Below are 27,015 nucleotides of genomic sequence, written 5' to 3' on the forward strand. Positions count from 1 at the left end.
TCTAGTAAGAAGACCAGACTTAATGGTCTGACTGAGACTGGAGGTGCCCGGGAAAGCATGGCCCCTGGACTCTCTATCACCCCAGAACTAAAACAATTTCCAAGGACAACTCTTCAGACAGGGACTGGACTGGACTGTGGGACATAAAGTGATACTTGTGAAGAAGGTGCTTCTTAGTCAAGCAGATATAAGAGACCAAGGGGGCAGCTTCTGTCCAGAGGTGAGATGGGAAGGCAGAGAGAGTTAGGAGCTGGTTGAATGTTCATGGGGAATCAGGAGCGGAGGGGAGGAGTGTGCTGTCGCAGAATGGGGTGAGCGGTTGGAGTCTCATAACAATGTATGTAAAAAAAAAAAACTTCCATATGGGAGACTAACTTGAAATGTAATTACAATAATAAAAAAGAATAAACATGCTCTGGATTGCAAACAAGAAAAAGAACAGTGATGAATCCATGAAACATAACGTGGAGGAATCTGGAAGGCATTATGCTGAGTGAATTTAGTCAGTCTCAGAAGGACAAATATTGCATAAGACCCCTATGATAAAAACTCAAGAAAAGGTTTAAATACAGAAGAAAACATTCTTTGGTGGTTATGAGGGTGGGGAGGGAGAGAGAGGGGTATTCACTAACTAGACAGTAGACAAGAATTATCTTAGGTGAAAGAAAGGACAATACACAATACAGGGGAAGTCAGCACAACTGGACTAAACCAAAAGCTAAGAAGTTTCCTGAATACAACCGAACACTTCGAGGGACAGAGCAGCAGGGGTGGGGGTCTGGGGACCATGCTTCAGGGGACATCTAGGTCAACTGGCATAACGAAGTTTATTAAGAAAATGTTCTGCATCCCACTTTGGTGAGTGGTGTCTGTGATCTTAAAAGCTAGCTAGCAGTCATCTAAGATGCATCAACTGGTCCCAATCCACCCGGAATAAAGGAGAATGAAGGACACCAAAGACACAAGGAAAATATTAGCCCAAGAGACAGAAAGGGCCACATAAACCAGAGACTCCATCAGCCTGAGACCAGAAGAACTGGATGGTGCCCGGCTACCACCAATGACCATCCTGACAGGGAATACAACAGAGAGTCCCTGATGGAGCAGGAGAAAAGTAGGGTGCAGAACTCAAATTCTAGTAAAAAGACCAGACTTAGTAGTTTGACTGTGACTGGAGGGACCCTGGAATACATGGCCCCCAGACTCTCTGCTGGCCCAGAGCTGAAACCATTCCTGAGGTAAACTCTTCAGACAAAGATTAGACTGGACTATAGTACATAAACTGATACTCGTGAGGAATGTGCTTCTTAGCTCAAGTAGATACATGAGACTAAATGGACATCTTCTGTCCACAGGTGAGATGAGAAGGCAGAGATGGTTCGGAGCTGGCTGAATGGATACAGGAAATCCAGGGTAGAAAGGAGGAGTGTGCTGTCACAGTATAGGGAAAACAACTAAAACAATTTCCGAGGCCAACTCTTCAGACATATAGCAACGTGTGTATAAATCTTTGTATGAGAAACTGACTTGAATTGTAAGCTTTCACTTAAAGCACAATAAAAAAAAGAATGAGGCAGAGGGAGATTTGACACACAGAAGAGGAAGAGGAAATGTGACCACAGAGGCAGAGACTGGAGTAATGTGGCCACAAGTCAAGGAATGCCAACAGCCACCATACGATGGAGGAGCCAAAGGATGGATTCTTCCCTGGAATCTCCAGAAGAACTATGGCTCTGCTGAGACTTTAATTTCAGACTTCTGGTCTCCAGAACTATGAGAGAACAAATTTCTGTTGTTTTAAGCCGCCCAGTTTGTGGTCATTTGTTACAGCAGCCACAGCAAATTAATATACTTGGCATAGTGTTTGGGAGACACCAGCATTCATTAATACAAGGAAGAATTCTGGGCATAAAGTTAAGTGCCTATGAGTAGAAAGCTACCATCACAAGAAACAGTCTAAGTAAATCTCCCATAAACTTCTCCGATTGTGTTGTTGTTGTTAGGTGCTGTCAAGTCGGTTCACGCAACAGAACGAAACAATGCCTGGTCCTGCACCATCCTCACCATTGTTGTTATGCTTAGGCCCGTGGCTGCAGCCACTGTGTCAATCCATCTCATTGAGGTCTTCCTCTTGTTCACTGACCCTCTACTCTATCAACCATGATGTTCTTCTCTAGGGACTGGTCCCTCCTGACAACATGTCCAAAAGTATGTGAGATGTAGTCCCACCATCCATGCTTCTAATGAGCATTCTGGCTGTACTTCTTCCAAGATAGTTGTGTTCGTTCTTCTGGAAGTCCATATTCAATATTCTTCCCCAATACCATAATTCAAAGGCATTGATTCTTGTTTGGTCTTCCTTATTCACTGTCCAGCTTTCATATACATATGAGGCGACTGAAAACACCATGGCTTGATTCAGGCACACCTTAGTCTTCAAGGTGACATCTTTTCATTTTAACACTTTAAAGAGGACTTTTGCAGATTTGCCCAATGCAATGTGTTGTTTAACTTCTTGACTGCTGCTTCCATGGCCACTGATTGTGGATCCATGTAGAATGAAATCCTTGACAACTTCAATCTTTTCTCCACTTATCATGACGTTGCTTATTGGTCCAGTTGTGAGGATTTTTGTTTTCCTTACGTTGACGTATAATCCCTACTGAAGGCTGTGGTCTCTGATCCTCATCAGTAAGTGCTTCACGTCCTCTTCGTTTTCAGCAAGGAAGGTTGTGTAATCTGCGTATCATATCCAGTTGTGAGCCCAGTGTAAAAATGGGCTTAAAATATTTCTCGAAAAGAGACATAGCAACAAGCAGCGGCCCGAATCCAAACTTTAAATTGATCACGATATTGAGACACAATTCTTTTTTTTTTTAATTGTGCTTTAAGTGCAAGTTTACAATTCAAGTCAGTTTCTCATACAAAAATTTATACACATACTGTTATGTGACCCTAGGTGCTCTCCTTATACTGTGACAGCACACTCCTCTTTTCCACCTTGAATTTGCCATTTCCATTCAACCAGCTCCTGTCCCTTTCTGCCTTCTCATCCCACCTCCAGATAGGGGCTGCCCATTTAGTCTCATGCATCTACTTGAGCTAAGAAGCACACTCTTCACAAGTATCATTTTATGTCTTATAGTCCAGTCTAATCTTTGTCTGAAGAGTTGGCCTCAGGAATGGTTTCAGTTTTGGGCTACGAGAGAGTACGGGGGCCATGTCTTCAGGAGTCCCTCCAGTCTCAGTCAAACCATTAAGTCTGTGAGACACAATTCTTAGCATCATTTCTTCCCACTTCTTTTACAAACCTACTCAAAAGATTGGTACCCAAATTATAGTGTAATATGAACAAAATCACCATACCACTCTGTGGGCAATTTATATTATTCGTATAAAGATGCTCTTCACTACTGCTCTTTGAGCTTGAGAAGAAGCTAACACCACAGTTTCCCAGGCACAGTAAAGAGAAAACCCTTTTCCCACTGCCTTCCGGGAACTGTTAAGGTGGTAGGATCTCACCCAGGCGTGAGAAGCTGGACTAAAGATCACTCTAAAGTTTGTTCTTAAGGTTGTGTATGTGTGTGTGTGAGGGGGGATGGGGAGTGTTATGGATTATGTCCCCCCAAAAGTTATCTTGAAGTCCTAACTCCTAGTATCTGTGAACATGACCTTGTTTGGCAATAGGGTCTTCAAAGATGTTATCAGTTAACATGAGGTCGTAAAGGAGCAGGATGGGTCCTAATCCTGTCTGAATAGTGTACTTACAGGAGAGGAGAAGAGACACAGAGAGACAAAGAGAAGAGAAGCAGAGTTATGCTGCGGCTCAAGCAAAGGAATGCCTGGGGCTACCAGAAGTTGGAAAAGGCAAGGAAGGATCTTCCCCTAGAACCTAGCATAGTTCTGCCAGTACCCTGAATTCAGACTGTTATTAGCTGCCTTGGAGTGGGCATCTGACTCAGGGCGGCCCCATGTACAATAGAACGAAACTCTTCCTGGTCCTGTGCCATCCCTGTGATTGGTCGCTGACTGGACTGTTGTAATCTGTATAATTTTCACTGGCTGACTTTCAGAAGTAGATCACCAGGCCTTTCTTCCTAGTCTGTCTTAGAGTGGAAGCTCCACTGAAACGTGTTCAGCATCATAGTAACAAGTCAGCCTCTACTGACAGAGGGGTGGTGGCTATGTGTGAGATGCATTGGCTGGGAACTGAACATTGGTCTCCCGCATAGAAGGCGAGAATTCTACCACTGAACCACCAATGACCCCAAATTCATACTAGCTTCCACAACGATGAGACAATAAATTCCTGTACTTATAAGTCACCCAGGTTGTAGTACTTTGTGACAGCGGCCTCAGGACATGAATACACAGAGCAATAGGCAGACCGCTGTGGCAGAACCTGTGACAACATCATCCCAAAAAAAATCCTCTATTGCAGGCCATGCCTCAACCAACCTTGCCCTAGGAAGGCACATGTGACGTGACCTTCTGCCTTCAATGCAGGAGTGATTTTCTCCTTGGCTCCCACAGAAGACAGTGGACAGCACCCTCCCATTGCTTTCTTACAGCGGAGGACACTGGGTTCCAGAAACCTCAGGACGTAAACAGGTCTGAATGAAGAAACTTGGCTAGAATAGTAAAACTTTCATCTTCTTAACAGACATTAGATTTTAGAGACTATCAAGGGGAAACCCTGGTGGTGCAGTGGTTAAGAGTTTGGCTGCTAACCAAAAGGTCAGCAGTTCGAATCCACCAGCCACTCCTTGGAAACCCTATGGGGCAGTTCTACTCTGTCCTATAGGGTCACTATGAGTCAGAATCAACTCGACAGCAATGGATTTTGGTACGGGTCATTTCTAGAGGCTGTTTATTAAGAGAATGGATTTGTTTTTCAATAGGCTTTCTTGATACATTATTTACAACAGTTTGAGCCAATTCTGTAGTATATACGCTATCAATCATTATGCACATTAATGCAGAAATCTATAGAAAATAGGAGCTAGCCTTCAGTTTGGAATGTGAATGAAGATCTTAAATGCATGTACTTTACTAATGAAACACTGGGCTTCACACCAACTGCACCTGCAGTTCCTATGCTTGCGAGCTATACCCTGCTGCCATGGAGCTGATTCCAACTCACAGCAACCCTACAAAACAGAATAGAACTGCCCCATACGGCTTCCAAGGACTGCCTGGTGGATACGAACTGCCGACCTTTTGGTTAACAGCCTATCTTTTAACTACTGCACCACAGGGGTGAGCTACAGTCAGCCAATACTGTTGGTTCTCTAAAGCAATGGTTTCTCAGGACCATGAGCTTCTAGTTTGTCTCACTCGCAAGCTCTGTGTGTCTAGACAGCCACCTAAGAAAGCAACGGCAGGTACTTTTTCAGGAAACAAATATTACGATATTGCAAAATGGATTAAGAATGAACCACAGTAGAAGTCTGCTATAAGGGTAAGGTCCAAAGCATGGCAAGGAATTCCCTTTCAGCTTCCAAAACAGGTGAGGTGAGGTTGGGGCTCCCTTTGGCTCAGCAGCTCCACTGCCCCAGACTGGCATGGTCTCTGGAAATTCAGGGGATCACTGGGCACTTACATAATAGCATCACCATTGAGCCACACAGGTGACCTCTAAGCTGGGTTCACTTTGGGTAGGTCCTCAAAGGCTACTGTGCTCATTGCACAAGTTTGTCATCTCCAAGAACATTAGTTGAGCAATTGGAACCAAAAAGACAGATAAGTATAAAACCATAAAAACCAGGGACTGACTGGAAATCAAACCAATATTTCTTTCTTTTCTTCTCTCAGCTTTACTCAGTTCTTAAAAGATTTTTGTATGTGTTGGAACTGCCCTTCAACATAGAGTTTTTTTGAGTAAGGAGATCTGGATCATATTGTTTTTATTAGAGAAAATCTGACTTTTCTTTAAAATTGTAATAAACATGGAGTATAGAGCTGAGAGAGGAAAAAATTAGGGTAATTTTCCATTACAATTCTAAATGGGTCCAAATATTTTTCTCCCAGAGAGAAATTAACTGCTGATGTGAAAACTACCTAAAACAATGATCTAGTGCTATGGCAACTGCTCAGAAGAATCTGTCTGTGAGAAAATCTGATGGAATTTACTATAGTTTCTCCATACTACTTCTCTGAGTACATCAGACTTGCTGCTCTGGGCTATGGAGAACGAGACTCCCAATTCTGTCAGTCAAATGTCACCCTGCCATGGTCTACCATCAAGGCCTCTGACACCCAGAAGGGGTGATGGGAGGGATTGCAGGATGCCCTTTGGAACTCCTGACCCAGCCCTTAGGCTTGGTATGTCTTAATTTGCTCCACTGAGGGGTGGCAGTCCAGAAGAGAGAAGTGTATTCACTCAATGAAAATTTGGTTTATGACTTGTCCTTTTTCAAAGGATTGTGGGGCAGGCCCCTGGGGTAAGGCTGGATTAAGGAAAACCAAGTAGTCAGTCTGGTTTGGAACCTGTCCCATAACCCATGTCAGGTCTAAGTCAGTGTGAACTGAGGGGGCAGATTCACTCTAAGGATGTTCTGAGGATGTGTCCCCATAATGGTCAACTTAGCAAGCCCTTGATCTGACCCTAGGTCAGAAACATACACAGCCCCCAGATCTGATCCCAAGGGCGTGTTAAAATGCCCCTGCTTCCCACTGCTCCTCTACATTGGGCCAACCACGCATCCTCTGGCCAGACGGAGTCCCTGAGACAGCCCTTGAGTGGAGTGTGGGAACAGGCTCACATTTTAGTCCAATGTCCACCCACATGGTTCTTTTAACCCACTGCTGTCGAGTCGACTCTGACTCATAGCGACCCTATAGGACAGAGTAGAATTGCCCCATAGGGTTTCCAAGGAGTAGCTGGTATTCAGACTGCTAACCTTTTGGTTAGCAGTTGAGCTCTTTTTGGGGGAAGCTTATTTAATTTACATGGCCAGTCAGAGAAGTCCTTTGAAAATATGGTTTGGTGAGGATGGTTGAGATGTCCCAGCAAGTGAGCCCATCAAGAATAGGTTGGTGACTTGATCTTCTAAAAATAAAATGATCTCTATACTAAAGTCCATCAGTTCTATAGCATCTCATCCCAAGAGAAGAACTGCTTTTAGCTTGGCACAAAATGCATGTGTGTTTAAGAATGTGATTAAAGGTTTGATCACCTCAGACTGAGACACGTGCCTGACAAGATACACTTAACTGAAACATAACTGATGGACTGCTCCAGGGTCTTATTTCAGGCATAATGAGCTCCTGAATCTAAGCTTTAATGTCACATAGGAATGAAGCAATGGTTACTCTTGTCCTCCATACTTATTCAGAGTCCCTGGGTGGTGCGAATGTGCTCAGCTGCTAACCAAAAGGTTGGAGGTTTGAGTCCAGCCAGAGGTGCCTCAGAAGAAAGGCCTGGCCATCTACTTCCAAAAAAATCAGCCACTGAAAACCCTGTGGAGCACAGTTCTTCTCTGACACACATGGAGTTGCCATGAGTCAGAACTGATTCGACCACAACTGGTTTTTCCTCACCAGCTCACTATTATGAGAATTGCATGTCTGTCACCCTGGAATTCTTACCCGAGTGCAGAGCTGACCTACCTCTCTCTGGAGATTGATGTCTGCTCCCTGTAGAACCAGCTCCCTCACACAGTTCAGGTGACCCGCGTAGGAGGCGACCATGAGGAGTGTGGTGCCGTGCTGGATGGAGGAGAAAGAGATGATGAGTTAGGCCGGGCCGCCCTCAGGTCTGAGAGAGGGTTCCTGGCAAGGACTGCAGCAACGTCAGCCCCCTTAGGACACATCTGTGCTCCAATCTTCCTGCAGTAATACAAGTACCGCATGAATAATCGTATAATGCAGACTTGATGGAAAAAAAGCAAGGCGACAAATTGCAGGGGTTGGAATTTTCAATTTAAAAATTCACTCACTTCCGTTACCTTCAGAAATACACTCCAACTGAACCAGAGTTACTGCATGTTAAGGCAGCAGTGATGTAATGACTTCATTTTATGATTCAGATGAAATGACTCCTGAGCCAAAACACTATTATTAATGCAAAAAAATGTGTCAGACGGTACTGGTTGGTCTTCTGCATTTAGAAGTCTTTGTCTTCAAAATAGTTCAGGTGAAGATGAAAGGCACTACAATGAAACGAGATTAAAGCGTGAAGAGGCAGGAGCCTTGGGCCTGTCTACCTCTGGCATCAACCAACAGTATAACCTGGGGCAAGTTGCTTCCAATGACTGGGACTCATTTACTCCATCTTTGAAATGAGGGATTGGATGATTGCCAAGATCTCTTCCGGGTTTAAGATTCAAGGACTTGAGGCACAGCATGTGAGACAGACCCTTCTAATTAAAGTGGACTTTTGTAGTTTACAGTTATTTTCAAGGGCTTCTAAATTGTGATCTTACCCACCACCTATGTCCAGCAGCCTACTCTTCAGGAGTGGACAACAAGAAATGCAGTTTTGCATATGAGACTCACCAGGAATAGGGTGATAAGTGAATTTTAGAAGTTTATGTTATTTACACCTGTGGGGATTTTGTAGGAAGGCAGGATAGTTGAATGCTTACTCACAGTATCGTCTGTGGCAGTTTTACATAACCTTTCAAATCTCATTCTCCTCATCTGTAAAATGCGGGAATAATAAAAGTATCTGCCTCGTTAAATGAGTAAATGAGATAATACAGGCAATGTGCTTAGTACAGTAATGTTAGATGAACTAGTGTTCAGTACATGTTAGATATTAAAATAATGATAGTTCAGTAAATGTTAGGTTATCATCTGGCTTTTGGTGACTTCTGCAAACGGCAATGCTAGTTTTGGGAAAGTCTTATTTACTATATATAAAAAGACTACAGGCAGAGTCAAGAAAAGCTAATGACTTCACAGTAGTGCTCTGATATTTTTTCTATGCCATGTGACCATATTTGGCCTTTGAATGTGAAACCTCTATGTAGACTGTACCATCCATTATTCTATTGAACTTCTTCCTCTGTGTTCTCCAGTATTGGAGTGGCAATCTTGGTATTACTAACTTCCTCTTGAATGTGAGAAATTTTATTTAGATAGCAGATAAGAGAACCCTTGCTTTAAAGCCAATCTGAATAGACAAGCTATATAAAAGGTGAGAATTTTTATCATGGGTCACACTACTCTCGAAGTAAAATTAAACATAAACCTGAGGAAATACAAAGCACTCAATTTGGATATTTTAAAAAGATTAAAAAACAGCAGACTCATTTGTTTTAAAGTAAAGAAAAATGAACAAAGCAAATAACAAAAGTACTTTGTAGACTGTATTTCAATTCTACATCATGTCCAATTGCAAAAAAGTCAGAGGTTGGGGCAAAGGAGAAAGAATAAAGAAGCGGTATCTGTTGCTGCATTAAGCTACACAAAAATATTTCTTTTATATTCAAAACTCATCAGTTTGATTGATTTTAATTCTTTAAAGATTAAGGACCCAGTATCAGGATTGGAGGAAGGCTCATTAACCTGCTATAAGCAGATGACACAAATCTGCTTCAAAAGACCTCTTTAAAGTGTTAAAAAGCAAAGATATCACCTGGAAGACTAAGGTGCTTCTGATCCAAGCCATGGTGTTTTCAATTGCCTCATATGCACGTGAAAGCTGAACAACGAATAAGGAAGACCAAAGAAGAACTGATGCCTTTGAATTATGGTGTTGTCGAAGGATACTGAATATACCAGAAAAATGAACAAATTTGTCTTGGAAGAAGTACAGCCACAATGCTCCTTAGAAGCAAGGATGGCGAGACTATGTCTCACATACTTTGGACATGTTATCAGGAGGGACCAGTCCCTGGAGAAGGACATCATGCTTGGTAGAAGGTGAGCAAAAAAGAGGAAGACCTTCAAGGAGATGGACAGACACAGTGGCTTCAACAATGGGCTCATACATAGCAATGACTGTGGGGATAGTACAGGATTTGCAGTGTTTCATTCTGTTGTACATAGGGTTGCTATGAGTTGGAACTGACTTGACAGCACCTAACAACAACAACATATATACATGCTAAAGCTAAACAATGAATAAGGAAGATGAAGATTTGAAGCCCTTGAATTATGGTGTTGGCAAAGAATACTGAATATACTATGGACTGCCAGAAAAACGAACAAGTCTGTGTTGGAAGAAATACAGCCAGAATGCTCCTTAGAAACGAGGATGACGAGACCCTGTCTCACATATTTTGGACATGTTATCAGGAGGGACCAGTCCCTGGAGAAGGACATTACGCTTGGTAAAGTAGAGGGTCAGCAAACAAGAGGAGGACCCTCAACAAGATGGACTGACATAGTGGCTGCAACAACGGGCTCAAAGAGCAAAGACTGTAGGATGGCGCAGGACCTGGCATTGTTTTGTTCTGTTGTACACAGGGTCACTATGAGTTGGAACTGACTCAACGGCACCTAACAACAGCAACAAAGATTAATTTATTTCATTGCTGGAAATTAAAATTCAAAATCAGTTTTCATTTTAATGTTATCCTATTATCCCAGTCAATTCTAATACTTGATACGTGTATGTGTATCTTTTAAAAAATAACTGGTTTTGACCAGATATGATGGGTATAAATGTAGTGAAAACCACAACAAACAAGACAGTGAAGTACATATATTAATACATCTAAAAAGACTAAAAGAACCCTGCCATTGCACACCTTTGTGGTAGATGTGTGTCAACAGCATAGACCAGTGATGGACTGCATTAGAGATGAGCTAAGCAAAAAATGTAAAACAGCGGTGTATAAAACAGCAGCTAATGTAAAAAACATTGTGCAAAAATAGCATGAATCTAGGAATTGAACATGAATGTTAGCAAATTAAAACGCTGGCATTCAGAGGCCTAAAGTATTTGCTGCCATTTGTTGGAAAAGTGTGAATATGTCATACTTGAGGTTAGGAACAGTTTCCAAGAGAGCCCACTGGGTCCATCGTTGCATTGTAATGGCTCTCACAGGCTTTCTAGGGGATCCTGGGGCCTTGGCCCCATGAGCGAGGGCAATACTGGCCTGGGAAACCAACTACCTCCACAAGAAAGCAGCCTGGAGCCTGAACTCCCTGTTCAGGCAGCACATGGAGAAGGCAAATATGAACACAGTGAAATTCAGGGGAAACAAAGGGTTGCACTGTTCCCAAACATCTCCCTGCCCCTCAGACACCACCAACCTGAGAGGCCCCTTTAAAATAAATGAGATGTCGGAAATTATCATCATTTAGAGTGGTTTCACGGGGCTAAGGAATTCTCTCCAGAGCGCTCCTGATAAAATGATTTTTTTTAAACAAGGAGGGCTGACCTATAAACATACTTGTGTATGTTCAAAAAAGCAAATTTTTGGATCAAAATAGCTACTAGTCACCCAGTAGATGGAGAGTGTGAGCTCTGAGGGAAAGAGGAAAGACAGACGCCTTTTGATGGGGAAAGGTGCTGAGAAGGCTGATTGTATGGGGTGTTGTCTGGGGGCAGGATGGACGTGGTACAGCAGGGTGACCCTAGGAAGTCAGGAGAAAGACCCAAGGGTGTCTGAAAAGGAGTGAAAGGGAAAAGCATCAACCAAGTGGTCAGTGGGGGTGAGGCAGTTTTTTTTTTTTTATTGTACTTTAGCTGGAAGGTTTACAAAACAGTTTCTCGTTAAAGTTAGTACACATATTGTTTTACGACATTGGTTAACAACCCAACAACATGTCAACACTCTCCCTTCTCAACCTCGGGTTCCCTATTACCAGCTTTCCTGTCCCCTCCTGCCTTCTAGTCCTTGTCCCTAGGCTGTTGGTCCCATCAGTCTTGTTTTGTTCTATGGGCCTGTCTAATCTTTGGCTGAAGGGTGAACCTCGGGAGTGACTTCATTACTAAGCTAAAAGGGGGTCAGGGAGCCATACCTCTCAGGGTTTCTCCAGTCTTTGCCAAGCCAGTAAATCTGGTCTTTTTTGTGAGTTAGAATTTTGTTCTACATTTTTCTCCAGCTCTGTATGGGACCCTCTGTTGTGATTCCTGTCAGAGCAGTCAGTGGTGGCAGCTGGGCATCATCTGGGTATACTGGACTCAGTCTGGTGGAGGCCATGGTAGCTGTGGTCTGTTAGTCCTTTGGACTAATATTTCCCTTGTACCTTGTTTTCTTCATTCTCCCTTGCTCCCGAAGGAGTGAGACCAGTAGAGTAGCTTAGATGGCTGCTCACAAGCTTTTAAGACCCCAGATACTACTCGCCAAGGTAGAATGTAGAACATTTTGTTTATAAACTATGTTATGCAAGTTCAGCTAGATGTTCCCCGAGACCACGGTTCCCACAGCCCTCAGCCTGGGTGAGGCAGTTATGCCCGATGTGGCACTGCTGCCCCATGAGGTAGGACAGCCACTTCACAGATGCCCAAGACTCCAATCAGTCTGGGTCCTGGCAAGAAACAGATGGTGCAACAAAATGAGGATACCCTGAAGAAAGTTTAATGAAGACACTATTTATAAAGACGTGGTACACAGAAGAAAACATTCTTTGATGGTTACAAGGGTGGGGAGGGAGGGTGAAGGTTATTTACTAACTAGATAGCAGATAAGAATTATCTTAGGTGAAGGGAAGGACAGCATACACTACAGGGGAAGTCAACACAACTGGACTAAACCAAAGCTAAGAAGTTTCCTGAATATAATCAAACACTTTGAGGGACAGAGTAGCAGGGGTGGAGGTCTGCAGACCATGGTTTCAGGGGACATCTAGATCAATTCATGTAACAAAGCTTATTAAGAAAATGTTCTGCATCCTACTTTGATAAGTGGCGTCTGGGGTCTTAAAAGCTTGCAAGTGGCCATCTAAGATGTATCAATTGGTCCCAACCACTTGGAGTAAAGGAGAATGAAGAGCACCAAAGATACAAGGAAAGTATTAGCCCAAGAGACAGAAAGGGCCACATAAACCAGAGACTTCATCAGCCTGAGACCAGAAGAATCGATGGTACTCGGCTACCACCAATGACCGCCCTGACAGGGAATACAACAGAGAGTCCCTGATGGAGCAGGAGAAAGGTGGGGTGCAGAACTCAAATTCTAGTAAGAAGACCAGACTTAATGGTCTGAGACTGGAAAGCACGGCCCCCAGATTCTCTATCAGCCCAGAACTAAAACAATTTCCGAGGCCAACTCTTCAGACAGGGATTGGGCTGGACTGTGGGACATAAACTGATACTCGTGAGGAGTGTGCCTCTTAGCTCAAGTAGACACAAGAGACTAAACGGGCAGCTTCTGTCCAGAGGTGAGATGGGAAGGCACAGAGGGTTAGGAGCTGGTTGAATGGACATGGGGAATCAGGGGTGGAAAGGAGGAGTGCGCTGTCACAGTAGGGAGAGAGCAATTAGAGTCACATAACAATGTACATATAAATTTTTATATGAAAATAAATAAATAAATAAAGACGTGGTACAAAGACTAGTGCAGGGCTCGGAGCTGGTAAGAGTGGGACTTCGTAGCCTGAAGGTGGGAGGGGAAGCTGCGTTTCTCAGGACCCAGAGAGTGACCGCACTGTGTCGGGGGAACTGGCAGACAGGAGCAGGGAGGCACTGGGCTCTCCAATCTCCCTCCCCTCCCACCCTCCAACTTTCTGCCAATGCTGCTGTTGGCCAACCCCAACTGGAAACCAGAGGGCAGGCAAGTCCACTGCTGCAATGCATACAGTTCAGACTCTTGGACACAGAGCCAGCTGGAGAAGGGTGAAGAGTGGGTCTGGAGGTGCCAACCCAAGATATCTTGCTCCCAGGGCCTAGTGGGCCAACTGGAGCAAACACTAATATTTCACTCTGGGCCGGCAGCTGGTTTCACTTACCAAACGCATGCAAGAAAAGCTGGAAGTGGCGCATCCTGTTTTCAGGAAAACAATAACGCGCCTTTGAAAACATTTAACTCCTAAAATCAAAACGTCTCAGCTCCTGCTCTCCTCATCTGAGACCCTCCTTGTCCTCAGGGATGCGAAGTCCTGCTGAGTAGAGAGAGATGACTGCTTCTAGCTTGGGAGGGAAAGGCTTCTCTAAGTGGGGCCTGCCAGCGGGCAGCAGTTATCTATTTTTATTTCCCCTTTAACTGTCAATTAGAGTACTTACATTTGTAAAAGGTACTGAAAGGATGAGAGAGGCTGGGTGGGGGCGTCAATTTCTGTTTTCTCATCCTTGTAGGAAAAAACGTTAACTCCCACGTCCGTGGAAGGCCCCCTTCGCTCTAAATTATCTCCATTTTTTCATAAGAGCAGTTGGTTTGAATTCTTTGACTTGACCCCCCTTTCTTCTTGGAATTGGCCAATTCTGGTTCCTGGTGAAGGATCTCTCCCTGCTGTGGCCACCTTCTGTTTTATGCATGTAATTATCTGCTTTCTGACTCCCCACCCCCCCATGTTTTCAAGGTCTCCATAGTAACTTGGACTTTGTGAAAAGAATAAAGCAAGCAAACACAGAAAAGTAAATAAGCATTGTGAAGGGAAATGTATGCCAACAGGGGAGAATGGTATGCTCTTGGCATGCATGTACCGGATCCAGTGCATACACTGTCTCTGCAGTCCACATCCACCCGGCCGCTGTTCAACAACAACTTCAGGAGCGCCACGTTTCCTCTCCTGGCTGCCCAGAAGGCAGCGTTTGCAAGGGGAGTTTCCTTCTGCAGAAACACAATGGAACAGGAGTCTTAAAACAAACATTGGTTAAACCAACCACTTCTGTGCAAATATATAATACCATACCTTTATGAACACTCAAAAGGGAGAAATTTCCAGATGTGCCATATCATTTGGAAGACTGCTTCTCCAGCAATTGGTGATAACACAACTGGTGATGGAATGTATGCTGTTTTCTACCAGATACCTGAGCCACACGTTGTTATGAAAAGCAACGCTATTGACAAAATACAGCACTATTAATACTCTATTTCCCACCAATGTCCTTACTTTCCTGCCTCTGTGTCTTTGTTCACAGTTTCCTTTTTGCTTGAAATGAATTTTCCCCCATCATTTCAAGGTCAAAGCTCTGCTCAAATGCTATTTCCTCCTGGAAATGTTCCCAAATCGCTCTTCACCTCTAAACTGAGCAAAATCTCTCCCAATTCTGACTCCCGAAGTTTACCTGCACCTTTTTCTCTGTCCTCACCACGTTCTACCATGACTCCAGCTACCCGGGGAGATGCCTCATTCCCCTGCACCTAATTTTCTTTGCTGCAGCTGGAACTTGCCAGAGGTTTTAGTTGAGAACCAGGAACTGTGGGCAGAAAATACTGTTACATGTCCTTCTGTGGATTCTTCACTCCACTGCTGGGTCATTTTAAAGCTGCCAAGTTAATGCTGGAACCAGATCCATGGAAAGCATCGAGCTGGAAAACAGTTCTCCAAGAAGAGAATGGCAGGGTTGACTGTAATACAATTTCCATCTCTCAATCAATCAATTTGGATTTGTAGAGAATAGCCCATCAGTGGGAGAAGGTCCTTGGAACCAGGCAGCTCTGGATTTCAATCCTAGCCCTGGGCAAGTGATTGGCCCTGGTGAGTCCCAGTTTCCTCCTGGAGGTGGAAAGCACAGTGCCTGCCTTGATGTTTACAGTTAGGATTAAACGATGTAGACTGATCACCTAACGCAGTGCCCAACACACCAAAAATGCTTACAAATGCTAGTTTTCTTCCCTTCCCTCTATCCACTTCCTTTACAAAGTCAGAATCAATAGGCAATGTTAAATTCAAAGCATTGGGACTGATAAAGCATTCTGCTTGTCTCAGGGAATTTTAGAGTATTAAAATTGTTTAATAAAAGCATTTTTCGGTGAGTTTAAAACCCCCCACCCAAAAAGCCTTTTATGCAATATGTCTTTTTAAATGTATGTAAAGTATTAAATAACTGTTTTCTGGGTGGTGCAAACAGTACTCCATAGGGGTTTCAATTGCTGATTTTTCGTAAGCAGATCGCTAGGCCTTTCTTCCAAGGCACCTCTGGGTGGACTTAACCCTGCAACCTTTTGGTGAGCAGCTGAGCACATTAACCATTTGTAGCACACAGGTATTAAATACCACACAGATAAGGTATTAAATAAAATATAGATATGGCATTAAATACAATGCTTCACTAACTTAAAAAGAAAAACAATTTCAGCCACCAAATGGAGTCATCTAAAATGAAAGCGCAGTCACAACAGAGTAGGGCAGTACTTGTGGATGTGAGGATTTGATTTCTGAAGTCCTGCAGCACACACAAGGCTTAGTGCTCTTGTGGACATGTGGAGGAGAGCACGGTGAAGCAGGTAGTGATAAGCAGATCACAGAAATACTTGGAACAGTTCCCTGGCTCATTTAAGAGGAAAAAATCACCTTACATGTCAGGTCAACAGTTGCCTTCCCTGAAGGTGTAAGTTTTACTGTCCCAGGAGTTTCCAAAGCAGACTGCAATCACAGTATTCCCACCCCTTGTTGACTGCTTCTGCCCCAGGCTGGGTCTAATTTGTTACAGTTGTTACTGATCGCATGAATGGCAAGGCAGGTTAAACCTGTATAGTAAGTCATGAAACAATGCCCTTCTAACACACTGCACAAAGTCAAAACCAAGTCTGGGAATTAGGAAGAGAAGTTAATATGCTCTGTGGAACAGCTCTGCTGGCTTTTCCTGAAACATGACAACGGGAGAGTAATAAACTGTAACTGATTTTTTAGTAATTTTGTTGATTCACAGTGACTCCAAACACCTTTGAAAAGCCATTCGCAAACAATAAACATCAATTGTCACAACAAGTTCTCCAAACAGGACCGGCTCCTGTCTCTGGGATGGCCTCGGGGATTTCTCTCCTGTTCTGGCTGGGCACCCTGGCTTTATACATGATTTCAGAAATGGATCTTTGTGAAAAACCGTAAGGGCTCATCTATTGGGAGATGGAGGCATGACAGAGTTGTCAATTAGCACTCAGGCTCTGGGGCAAGAACGAGCTGGGTTCAAATCCTGGCCTTGCCACTTCCTACTTTCTTGACTTTGAGGATGTTTAACTTCTCTCTGTCCCAGTAAAACGGGAATAATAATAATAGTACCCTTCTTGTGTGTTTTTAGGAGGATTAAATGAGATAAAACATATAAAAATACTCAAGAAATGGTAGTTGTATATTCACAGAGCTCTAAGCTCTTTAAAATACTTGTCCAGGCAAATTCATTTTGGTCACTAGCATATGAGGGACAGTAGCCCTACCAGGGGCTCAGACTAGAGGTACAAGTCAACGTTGGTCCCTGCTCACAATGGCTTTATGGTCTAACAGGAAAATAAGTCATGTCAACAGGTATGAAAAATTACTATAGGTGCTAATGTAGGGATGCAGATGTATATGCAAAGGGCTCAAAGCAAACAATGGTCAAGTCTACCTGAGGAAGGTCGTCAGAAACAGCTCAAAGAGAAGGAAGTCTTCAGATCAGTTTTGATAGACAAATAGGGATCTCGGTGGACACAGGGGTGACAAACATCCCAGGCAGAGGGGTTGGCTAAGCAAAGACATGGGGGCTTCCACTGCATTCTGGGATCCCTCACTAGCTCAGAAGGGCTGGAGTGAAGGGTGTGAGAGGAGAGAGGGCAGGCGGACAGGGCCAATGCTGAGGCTCTGCGTGCCGTGCTGCAGAGTCTAACTTTATCCTGGTGGGTACTAGGGAGTCAATGAAGGGCTTTAGGGTAGGGAGGACACTTTCCAGTTTGCATTTCAGAAAGGTCCCTGTGCAGCTTCAGGAGAATGGTGTTTACAAGGGTTAGGAGACCACTGTAGTGGACTGCATAAGAGGTGTAAGGGACTGAGCTGAGGTGACAACAGTGGGAATGCAAGGATGAGAAAGGTGAGGGAAATTTCAAGGAGCTAAACTGAACAGTCTTGGTCTGCGACTCTATGTGGAGGAGAGGGAAAAGGGGACGTCTGGATGGATTCCCGGGATTCTGGTTTGAATGCCTGGTTGATTGTGGCACCATTCATGGAAGTCAGAAATACTGTATGAGGGACAGATTAATGAAGAGTTTCAGGTGCCTATTTTGACCCTATTACTCCATGGCATGTTTTCTCCTTTTCAAAACGGGTGACTGAGAGCTTGACACAATGCCAGGATTAACCTGTAAGTTTTTTCTGCCTGCCTTCTCCTTTCTGTATACTTTTGTTAATGACTTTGTTTTGTTCTGTGCAGCTACCTGTGACTTACGACCCACCACGGGAAGATTAGAGCCCAGATGTCTGGCATGTATATCTTTAGCCTGATAAGGAGATGTCCAGCATGCATCTCTTTAGTCTGATAAAAGAGTCTCTTGTAATTATCTGGTAATGAACAACTCATTCAGCCATGTCATCTGTGAGCTACATGCCTAAAAGACACTATGTCCCCTTTATGACAATCATATATAAGCTCTAATGTAAAACTGCCTTTCTGGACTCCACAAAGACAGCTTGCATTGCTGTTAGATTCCCCGTTGGTGATCACCTCCTAAATAAACTTTCACTCTCTTTTTGACTTGGAGTACGTTTCATTGGCTCGACTGATCCAGGGCACAGACCCTCATCAAGCAACACTATGGGCATCTAGGCAGAAAAGCCTAGTAAGGAAATAGGTAAGTGCTCCTACCACACGGGGGCTATCACATCAATAGGAGGGCAGGCATCTTGAGCTGATACTTATTAAGTGCTTACTCAGTATCAGGGAATCCCTGGGTGGGACTAACGCTTAAGCACTTGGTTACTAACCGGAAGGCTGGCGGTTCAAACCCACCCAGCGGTGTCTAGGAAGAAAGCCTGGCGATCTGCTTCTGAAAGGTCACAGCCATGAGTGCAGTTCTACTCTGCAACACATGGGGTTGCCATGAGTCAGAATCGACTCAACGGCAACTGGACTCTGTACTGCGCAGTATAACTCTGCATGTACTAGCTCCTTAAATCCACATTACAGCTCATTCAGGTGGGTGCTATTAGTGTTCCATCTTACAGATGAGGTAAGTGAGAAACGGCAAGCAGGCTTAAGTGCCAGGCAGTCTGTTGCTTGTGGCTGGTCTTTTTAACCATCACAGTGTTCTGCCTCCTACAGAATTCTCCTCCTGTAGACAGCAAGGAAGCAGTGTTGGCCCCCAATGACCTCCTTCCAATCTTGCATTCCAAGATTCTCTTATGCCAAGATGGAAAGTCCCCTGATCTTCCTTCCCTTTAGGTTCTGTACAAATCATTCTCCCTGGATAACTTCAATATGTACAATATGTACATGATTATAAATGGTCTGGAGTGAAACGGGGCAAGTCCTTTGACCTTTAAATGAATTGATGCATGTAAAATATTTTACACAAACCATAAAGTGTTTAACCAACCGTGTTATTCCTATTATACCTCTTTCTTGATTTTTCTGATCTCTACAATAAGACCAACAAGTCTCTCTCAAGCTTGTTGGCTGCAACATTATGAATAACAGCAACTAACACTGAGTGCACCAAGTACTTTAACTGCTCTAACTCACTCTACTCCCAGAACAACTCCATGAGGTATTACTGTTATCTCTATTTTTTAAACATTGTGATAAATACATATGTAACAAAAAATTTGCCATTTCAACATTCTTCACATGTACAGTTCTGATGTTAATTAATGTTTACCACATGGTCCAACCATCACCACTATCTGTTCTCAGATTTTCCCATCATCCTTAACAGAAGCTCAGTGTCCCTTAAGCAATGAGTCCCCCCTTTCCCCTCCCTTCCGCCCACCCCTGGTAATGACTAATGAACTTTCCTATTCTAGATCTTTCATGTAAGTGACTACTTATTTCACTCAGCATGTTTTCAAAGTATTATCCCATTTTTAAGATGAGGAGACTGAGGCACAGAAAGAGTAAGTGAATTACTCAAGATCATACAGTTAGGAAGAGCCAGGATTCAAACTCAAGTCTGTGTCCAGAGACTGAAAGCTTACATCTTACTCCCTGTGAGAAAAATTGAGTATAAACTTCCACAAAGAAAAATACACCACATATACCATATTTTCTTCTCTTTTTTCTCCTTTACTGCCAGAATTGTGGCTGAAACAGTACTGATTAGAACACTACCAGAAGTACAGGAAAGAGGGGGAGAGAAAAAACAGAAGGGAATCTGTTACTTACACAAAACTGCAATTTTGACTAAAGGCAAAGTGAGGGTAGAGACTTAAACTATTTTAAAAAAGGGTTCAGAATAATGTGAATTTAAAGTGTATACTTATTAATTCAATCAAGAGAACATTAGATTTAGTCAGTAATGAATTTCCTTGATGTTACAGACTGCATTAAATAAGGATGGATTTAGAAGCCACGTGCAGAAGGTTGTTACCAAGATGTCATGGGCTAGTCTAATCCAATGTCCCACGGTATGCTAAGCATTTGAAAATTTCAGCATGCTTGATAAACATAAATAGGCCTAAAACCCTGTACTGTAAGTATCATTACGCTTCTGTAAGTGATAGGCAACTGAGGAAAAAATTAAGTGATATGCCCTGGGAATCCAAGGAGTGGCTGGTGGATTCGAACTGCCGACCTTTTGGTTAACAGCTGAGCTCTTAGAGGTAGGTGCATATAATACTAGCATTTCCAAACTCAGAACGCAAGACCATGGTTTAAAGCCTGTTAGAAACATTTATGTCCAGAAAAGGCTTATCTATAGCAACAGAAATAGATCAGTGGTTCCCTAGGCTGGGGAGTTTTGGGGGTAATGGCGAGCAACAGCTAACAGTTTTTTTTGTTTTTTTGTTTTTTTGTGATGGAAATTTTCTAAGATAAATTGTGCTGGTGCACGACTCTGTGAACATAATGAAAACCAGTGAATTGTAGACTTTAAATGGGCGAATTTATGGTATGTGAATTTTATTTCAATAAATTTGTTAAAAATATGGCTTTATTAATTTAAGCTGACTGGTGAATTAAAGTTGTATTGAATATGAGACAATTCACATACCCTCAGTACTTTACAAGGATGAAACACAAGTTCCTATACTTCTGGCTAAGGCATGAGCAATTTCTACCAGAAAGATGATATACAGTATTGAGATTCTGTACTCTCTTGGGTAGGACATGCTCAAAAAAGACCCAGATACTTGTCTTTATCTAGTTATGCTGTCCTCTAATATGGCAACCCCACCCCACCCACATTGTGTTAGACTTTTGGCAACCTCAGCCCTGAAGAAGAGTCCTAAGCAGCTGAATAGCTGTTATTAGTCAGTGTACTGGAATTTATGAACTTCATTCCACAACAAGGCTCCGACCTGAACTCTCAGTTTGCTTTTTCTTTAAAAATAATTCTAACAAACGTGTCTATTTTCCCAACCAGAACAAATTAGGATTTTTCAGTTGGGAAAGAGGAAGTTTATTCAAGGCAGACATACAGACAGCATAACAGAGAAATAAAAAGTAGATGCAAAGGCGTCAATGTGGTTCACAATAGGCCTACACGCCGGTGACTCTGAATCATCAGGAGATTAAAATATGATTTATAATGCTCTGCTTCTACTCTTCAGTCAAGATAGTTTCCACCAAACATGCAATAAAAATATGTTATTTATAGGGTAGTAACTTGTGCACTGGAGCCCTAGTGGTGCACTGGTTAAGCGTTTGGCTGCTAACCAAAAGGTCAGCAGTTCAAATCCACCAGCAGCTCCTTGGAAACCCTATGGGGCAGTTCTACTCTGTCCTATAGGGTCGCTATGAGTCGGAATCGACTGGACTGCAACAGTTAGATTTAAGGGTTAATTTGTATACCAGCCATTGAAAACCTTATTGGGCACAGTTTTACTCTGACCATGAATGGTAACCAAGTCGTCTGCAACTGGTTTGGTTTTGGTTAATTTATGCACATAAATGGGAAAAATCTGTTATTTTTGGTTACCGTCCAAAATATAAATCTCTCTGGTCATCTCACGCTGGACCTTTTTAGCACTGGGGCTTTGGAGGCCCAAGGCCAAGATCCTATAGGCCTTTAAGGAGACTACAAAAAAAAAAAATTAATCTATGGCTTCAAAATCAAAGTTAACAAATGCTTAACTAAACATCTACCAAGCATAACATTTTGCCAACTTTATTAATTGCTAAATGTGGCATTCATCAAATATTAACAATACACAAGAACAATCTGTAGGTCTGATTTTCTCACTGCATAAGAATTACTTATATATATGACAATTATACAAAAATCATGGTAACGTAAATTAATCGAGGTACTCACAACCAAACAATTTTAAAAGCAGTATTATGAAACTCCCTTCAAAACATTTTACAATAAAATGTCTCCACTAGTAAAGGCTGAACATGGTGAACTTAATTATTATCACTTAATCCAAACCACACCCGTTGCCATAGAGTCGATTCCAACTCATAGCAACCCTATATGACAGCAGAACTGCCCTATAGGGTTTCCAAAGAGTGGCTGGTAGATATCACTTAATAGTACAAGTAAAACTGGTTGAAATGGCAAAGATTTTGTTATATATGTTTTATCACAATAAAAAAAAAACCCTTGAGGAGAATGAAGAGAACAGGATACAAGGAAAAGATTAGTCTGAAGGACTAATTGTCCACAGCTACCAAGGCCTCCACCGGACTGAGTCCAGTCCAGCTAGATGGTGCCCGGCTACCACCACTGGCTGCTCTGACCAGGATCACCACAGAGGGTTCTGGACAGAGCTGGAGAAGGATGTAGAGCATAATTCTAACTCACAAAAAAAAAAGACCAGATTTACTGGCCTAAAGGAGACTGGAGAAACCCCGAGAGTATGGCCCCCAGACACCCTCTTAGCTCAGTGGTGAAGTTATCTCTGAGGTTCACCGTTCAGTCTAGGAGTGGACAGCCCCGTAAAACCAAATGAGACTAACGAGGTACAGGAGTCCAGGGACAAGTGCCAGAAGGCAGAAGGGGACAAGGAAGCTGATGATAGGGAACCCAAGGTTGGGTAAGGATATTGTTGATGTGTTGTGAGATTGTTAACCATTGTCACAGGGCAACATTTGTAGTAAATGAGAAACTATTTTGTTCTGTAAGTCTTCATCTTAAGTGAGAATAACAGCACAATTGGAAGAGCGTAGTCAATGTCACTGAACTGTGCATGTAGAAATTTCTGAAATGGTGTATCTTTGGCTATGTATATTTTCACCAAAAAAAAAGGTTAAGAAGTTCGAGGGTTGACATGTTGTGGGTTGTTAACCAATGTCATAAAACAACATGTGTACTACTGTTTCATGAGAAACTATCTGTTCTGTAAGCCTTCACCTGAAGTACAATTAAAAAAACAAAAAAAAAAACCCTTGACTACAACTGCGGGCTGTGATGCATGTAATATGTTTGCTATGATGTGAGGGGGATGGAAGACTGCTGCCAGGCCAACACCATCTTACTGACGACTTGGCTTCCCTCCGGTCAAACTGTCCCTCTGCACCATTTCTAACTCCAGAACCAAACCCAACCCATTGCCATCGAGTCCATTCCTGGAAAATCCACTCCTCTTCATCCTTAACCTAGCACAGAGTGCTCCCTCTGTTTCCCTGCCAAGAGTGCCCCAGCACCCTTCATGGTGGAGGCAGGACCTCTCCCACACCAGCCCTGGGCTGAGAAATGCAATCAGGTCCCTCCTCACCTGGCTTCCAGGCCCCCCCACCCCCACTCTGGTGTACAAATCTCTGCTCCTTCAAGACCCAGGCCATCCCACTTTCTCATCGTCTACCTCACTTGTAGCTGTCACCTCCTGATCATTCTTGCTTATTCACTAAAAATTTTGGCACCTGTTTCCTTTCTACTCACTCCAAATCCTGACAACGTCCTGTCCTTTCACTTACAAAACATCTGTATCCACACTCAACCTCACCGCCTTTCTTCCTATCCCAATGGAAGAGGTTTTTCACCACCTGTTCTAGTTAATCCCTAAAGCTAATTGAGCCTTGCTCTTGCTCTCCACCCCTCCCACGCCCTGAATAATTCACTCACTCAACTCAATCAGCCCCTCTACTCCCAAGCCTTCTCAACACTGCCTATCATCATTTTAGTAATTTTTTTAAATTGAGATAATTCACATACCATAAATCCACCCTTTTAAAATGTACAAATCAGTCTCTATCACTTTATCCGTAAGGTTGTGCAACCATCACCACCACCTATTCCAGAACATTTTCATCACCCAAATAAGTAACTTCAGCAGTCACTCCCTGCTCCCCCAGCCCCTGGCAGCCACTGATATACTTTCTGTTTCCATGGATTTGCCTATTCTGGACATTTCACATACATCGAATCATACAATATGTGGTCTTTTGTGTTAGGCTTCTTTCACTTAGCATAGTATATTCAAGGTTCATCCATGTTGTAGCATGCATCAGCACTTCACTCCTTTTCACAGCTGAATGATATTCCATTATATGGATAGACCATGTTTTTATCCATTCATCAGTTGACAGACACTTGGATTCTTTCTACTTTTTGGCTGTTATGAATAATACTGTAATGAACATTCATGAACAGGTTTTTGTGTCAACTTGTTTCCAATTCTCTTGGGTATTCCTAGGAGTGGGATTGCTGAGTCACATGGTAACTTAACATTTTGAGGAACTGCGAAACTGCACTGTTTTACATTCCCACCAGCAATGTATGAGGATTCCCATTTCTCCACATCCTGGTCAACATTTATCGTTGTTGATCTTTTTGATAATAGCCATTTTAGTGGGTGTAAAGTGGTATTTCATTGTGGTTTTCCCATCTGCACTTTCCCTAATGACTAATAATGGTGAGCATCTTTTCATGTGCTTATTGGCCACTGTGTATCTTCTTTGGAGAAATGTCTACTGCATTCAGATCCTCTGCCCATTTTTAAACTGGGTTGTCTATTTAATACTAGGTTGTCTATCGCCTTTGAAAGATGCTCAAGTCTCTACCATTTCAAAGCAAACAAACCCTTGGTCAACTCCAGATCACTGCGGCAGCCACTACCTTTCTTTATCCCCTTTTCTAGCAGAATTTCTTGAAAGAGTTCTCTATACTTGCTGTTTCCACCCACTCATTTTTCAAGCTGTTGCAATCTGGCTCCTGAACCCAGCACTTCATTGAAACTGCTCTGGGCAAGGTCATCAGTGGCTGTGTTGTTACTAAATCCAGTGGATGTTTTCAATTCTTAGATTTGATTGCTCTAAAGTATTAACACTGAGGCCCTCCCCATCTTTATGGAAAGGCGGCTCAGTGACCTGATCTCACATTCTCCTGAGTTTTCTCATTCGTCTCTGACTGCTCCTTCTCAGTTTTCCTGGTGCACTGCTCTTATTCTGCTGTTTCTTAAATCCTGATCTTTTTCCAGATTTTGTCCTCAGTCCTCTTTTCCATCCTTACCTGGTCTCACTGGGCAACACCACCTTCATTCCTCTGGCTTCAATTACCACTTAACACTGCTTATCCCTAAATCTAATGTCTATCTCTCCTGCCTAGACGTCCCTCCTGGGTTCCTGGTATGTATATCTGTCTAGTCATCATCTCTACTTGGACTGCCATCCCATCACCAAACTTTCTCTGTCCTAACCCAAACGTTTTATCTTCAGACCTCCATTCTTCACTAACTCAGCTCATGCCATCAATTCCTGAATTCTGTTTTAAATCGTTAGAGTCACTCACACTTGTCTCCTTCTATCCTTGCTGCCTATGCCCTGGACCAAGCCAGTACCACTTCCTAACAAGATAACCACAGCATCCTCCTGATTGGTTTTCCAGCTCCATCCTCTTCAAATTGTAGCCAGAGAGATCTTTCTAAATTGCAAACCTCCCCATGTCATCCCCTCCTGACATAAACGACTGCAAGAGACAGTAAGGTTTACAGCAGCTGGAACCAGATACACTTGGCTTTGAATCATAACACTACTGACTTATTGGCTGTAAGACTGTAGGGGTGTTATTTAACTTCTCTATGCCTTAGTTTTTTCATCTGAAAAAAAAAAAAAGTACTCAGCCTTCATGAGGATTAAGATGATATTTCAGAATCAGCACATTTTAAGTCCTCAGTGGATTTCGGCGATTTTTTTTTATTAAAGCATTTCAAGTGGGGCAAATCAATTACCCTCACTTTCATTCTAAAATGTGGTGATTAAATGGAACGACTTTAATATTAAACTCTTTTTAAGCCAAGATTCCTTTAGACACTGAAGCCTGGTGCTCAACTGCAGCTGCACTCTGCGCTAGTCACACAGTTTCAGCGTCCAAAAAAAGTACTCTGGTGAGGAGGCAGCAGTGGATGCATCTGGAATTCCGGAATAAGGACCCACAGGGGGAGAATCTGGGATTCTGGCTGGCAACTGCTGCCCCTCTCGAGGCGCGGCCGCTCTGCGGTGGGAGAGCGCTGACCACAGGCTTCTCCGCGCCCCGGCCGGACCTGTTACCCGGCGACCGTCGCGGCGCACCATCACCTAGAAGCCAGGCGCACCTGACCCGCGGCCACAAACACCTTAGCCTTTCGGGCAGAGCCAAAAGAACCAAACCACAAACGCGCGGACCCACGTCGGCCCCACCGCGCCCTCCTTTCCCTCGCCGCCCCCACTCCACCGTGCGGCGCCTCCGGGCGGTCATGCAGTGCGGACCCCACCGCCGCGGGTCGGCCGCCTGGCCTGGGACACCCCTCCCGGTCCCCGCGGCGCTCACCTTGAAGGACATCCTGCACATGACCGCGGCAGTCCCTCCCCTGCCGCCGCCCCAGCGGGACCCGGCACGCTTCCGGCCTGGGAGCGCCCTCTCCTTCCCTCCCCGCCCCTCCTCGCAGGTTCCGCAGAGGGGCGGCTCCGCGCGCCGCGCGCTCCCGCCGCGGGCCCAGCCGCCGTCGCCGCAGACTGGCCCGGGCGGCCCCGCGCTGGGGCGGGGCGGGCGTGCGCGCCTCGTGTGCCGACCCCGCGGGGGCGTCAGCGTGCCCCGCGACACACGAGGTGTTGTGTCAACAATTCACACGCCATGTACAGATGCCCGCTGTCCACATGCCAGCTACACACACACACACACACAC

At 43.7% G+C, this 27,015-nt stretch overlaps 1 protein-coding gene across 1 annotated transcript in view; it reads right to left on the bottom strand.

Annotated features, from left to right (window-relative positions):
• ANKRD29 (ankyrin repeat domain 29) overlaps window positions 1-26,588 on the bottom strand; it is a 67,216-nt gene extending 40,628 nt beyond the window's left edge. Inside the window, exons 1-4 of the mRNA XM_012558941.2 lie at window positions 26,520-26,588; window positions 26,288-26,428; window positions 14,559-14,669; window positions 7,612-7,710 (exon numbers count right to left, since the gene is read on the bottom strand). Coding sequence (XP_012414395.2) covers window positions 7,612-7,710; window positions 14,559-14,669; window positions 26,288-26,428; window positions 26,520-26,588 — 420 coding nt within the window. The remainder of the gene's footprint in view (window positions 1-7,611; window positions 7,711-14,558; window positions 14,670-26,287; window positions 26,429-26,519) is intronic.
• Between the last annotated feature and the right edge of the window lie 427 nt (window positions 26,589-27,015).

Source organism: Trichechus manatus, unplaced genomic scaffold (genome assembly GCF_000243295.1).
Source record: "Trichechus manatus latirostris isolate Lorelei unplaced genomic scaffold, TriManLat1.0 scaffold00199, whole genome shotgun sequence".
NCBI classification, from domain to species: Eukaryota; Metazoa; Chordata; class Mammalia; order Sirenia; family Trichechidae; genus Trichechus; species Trichechus manatus.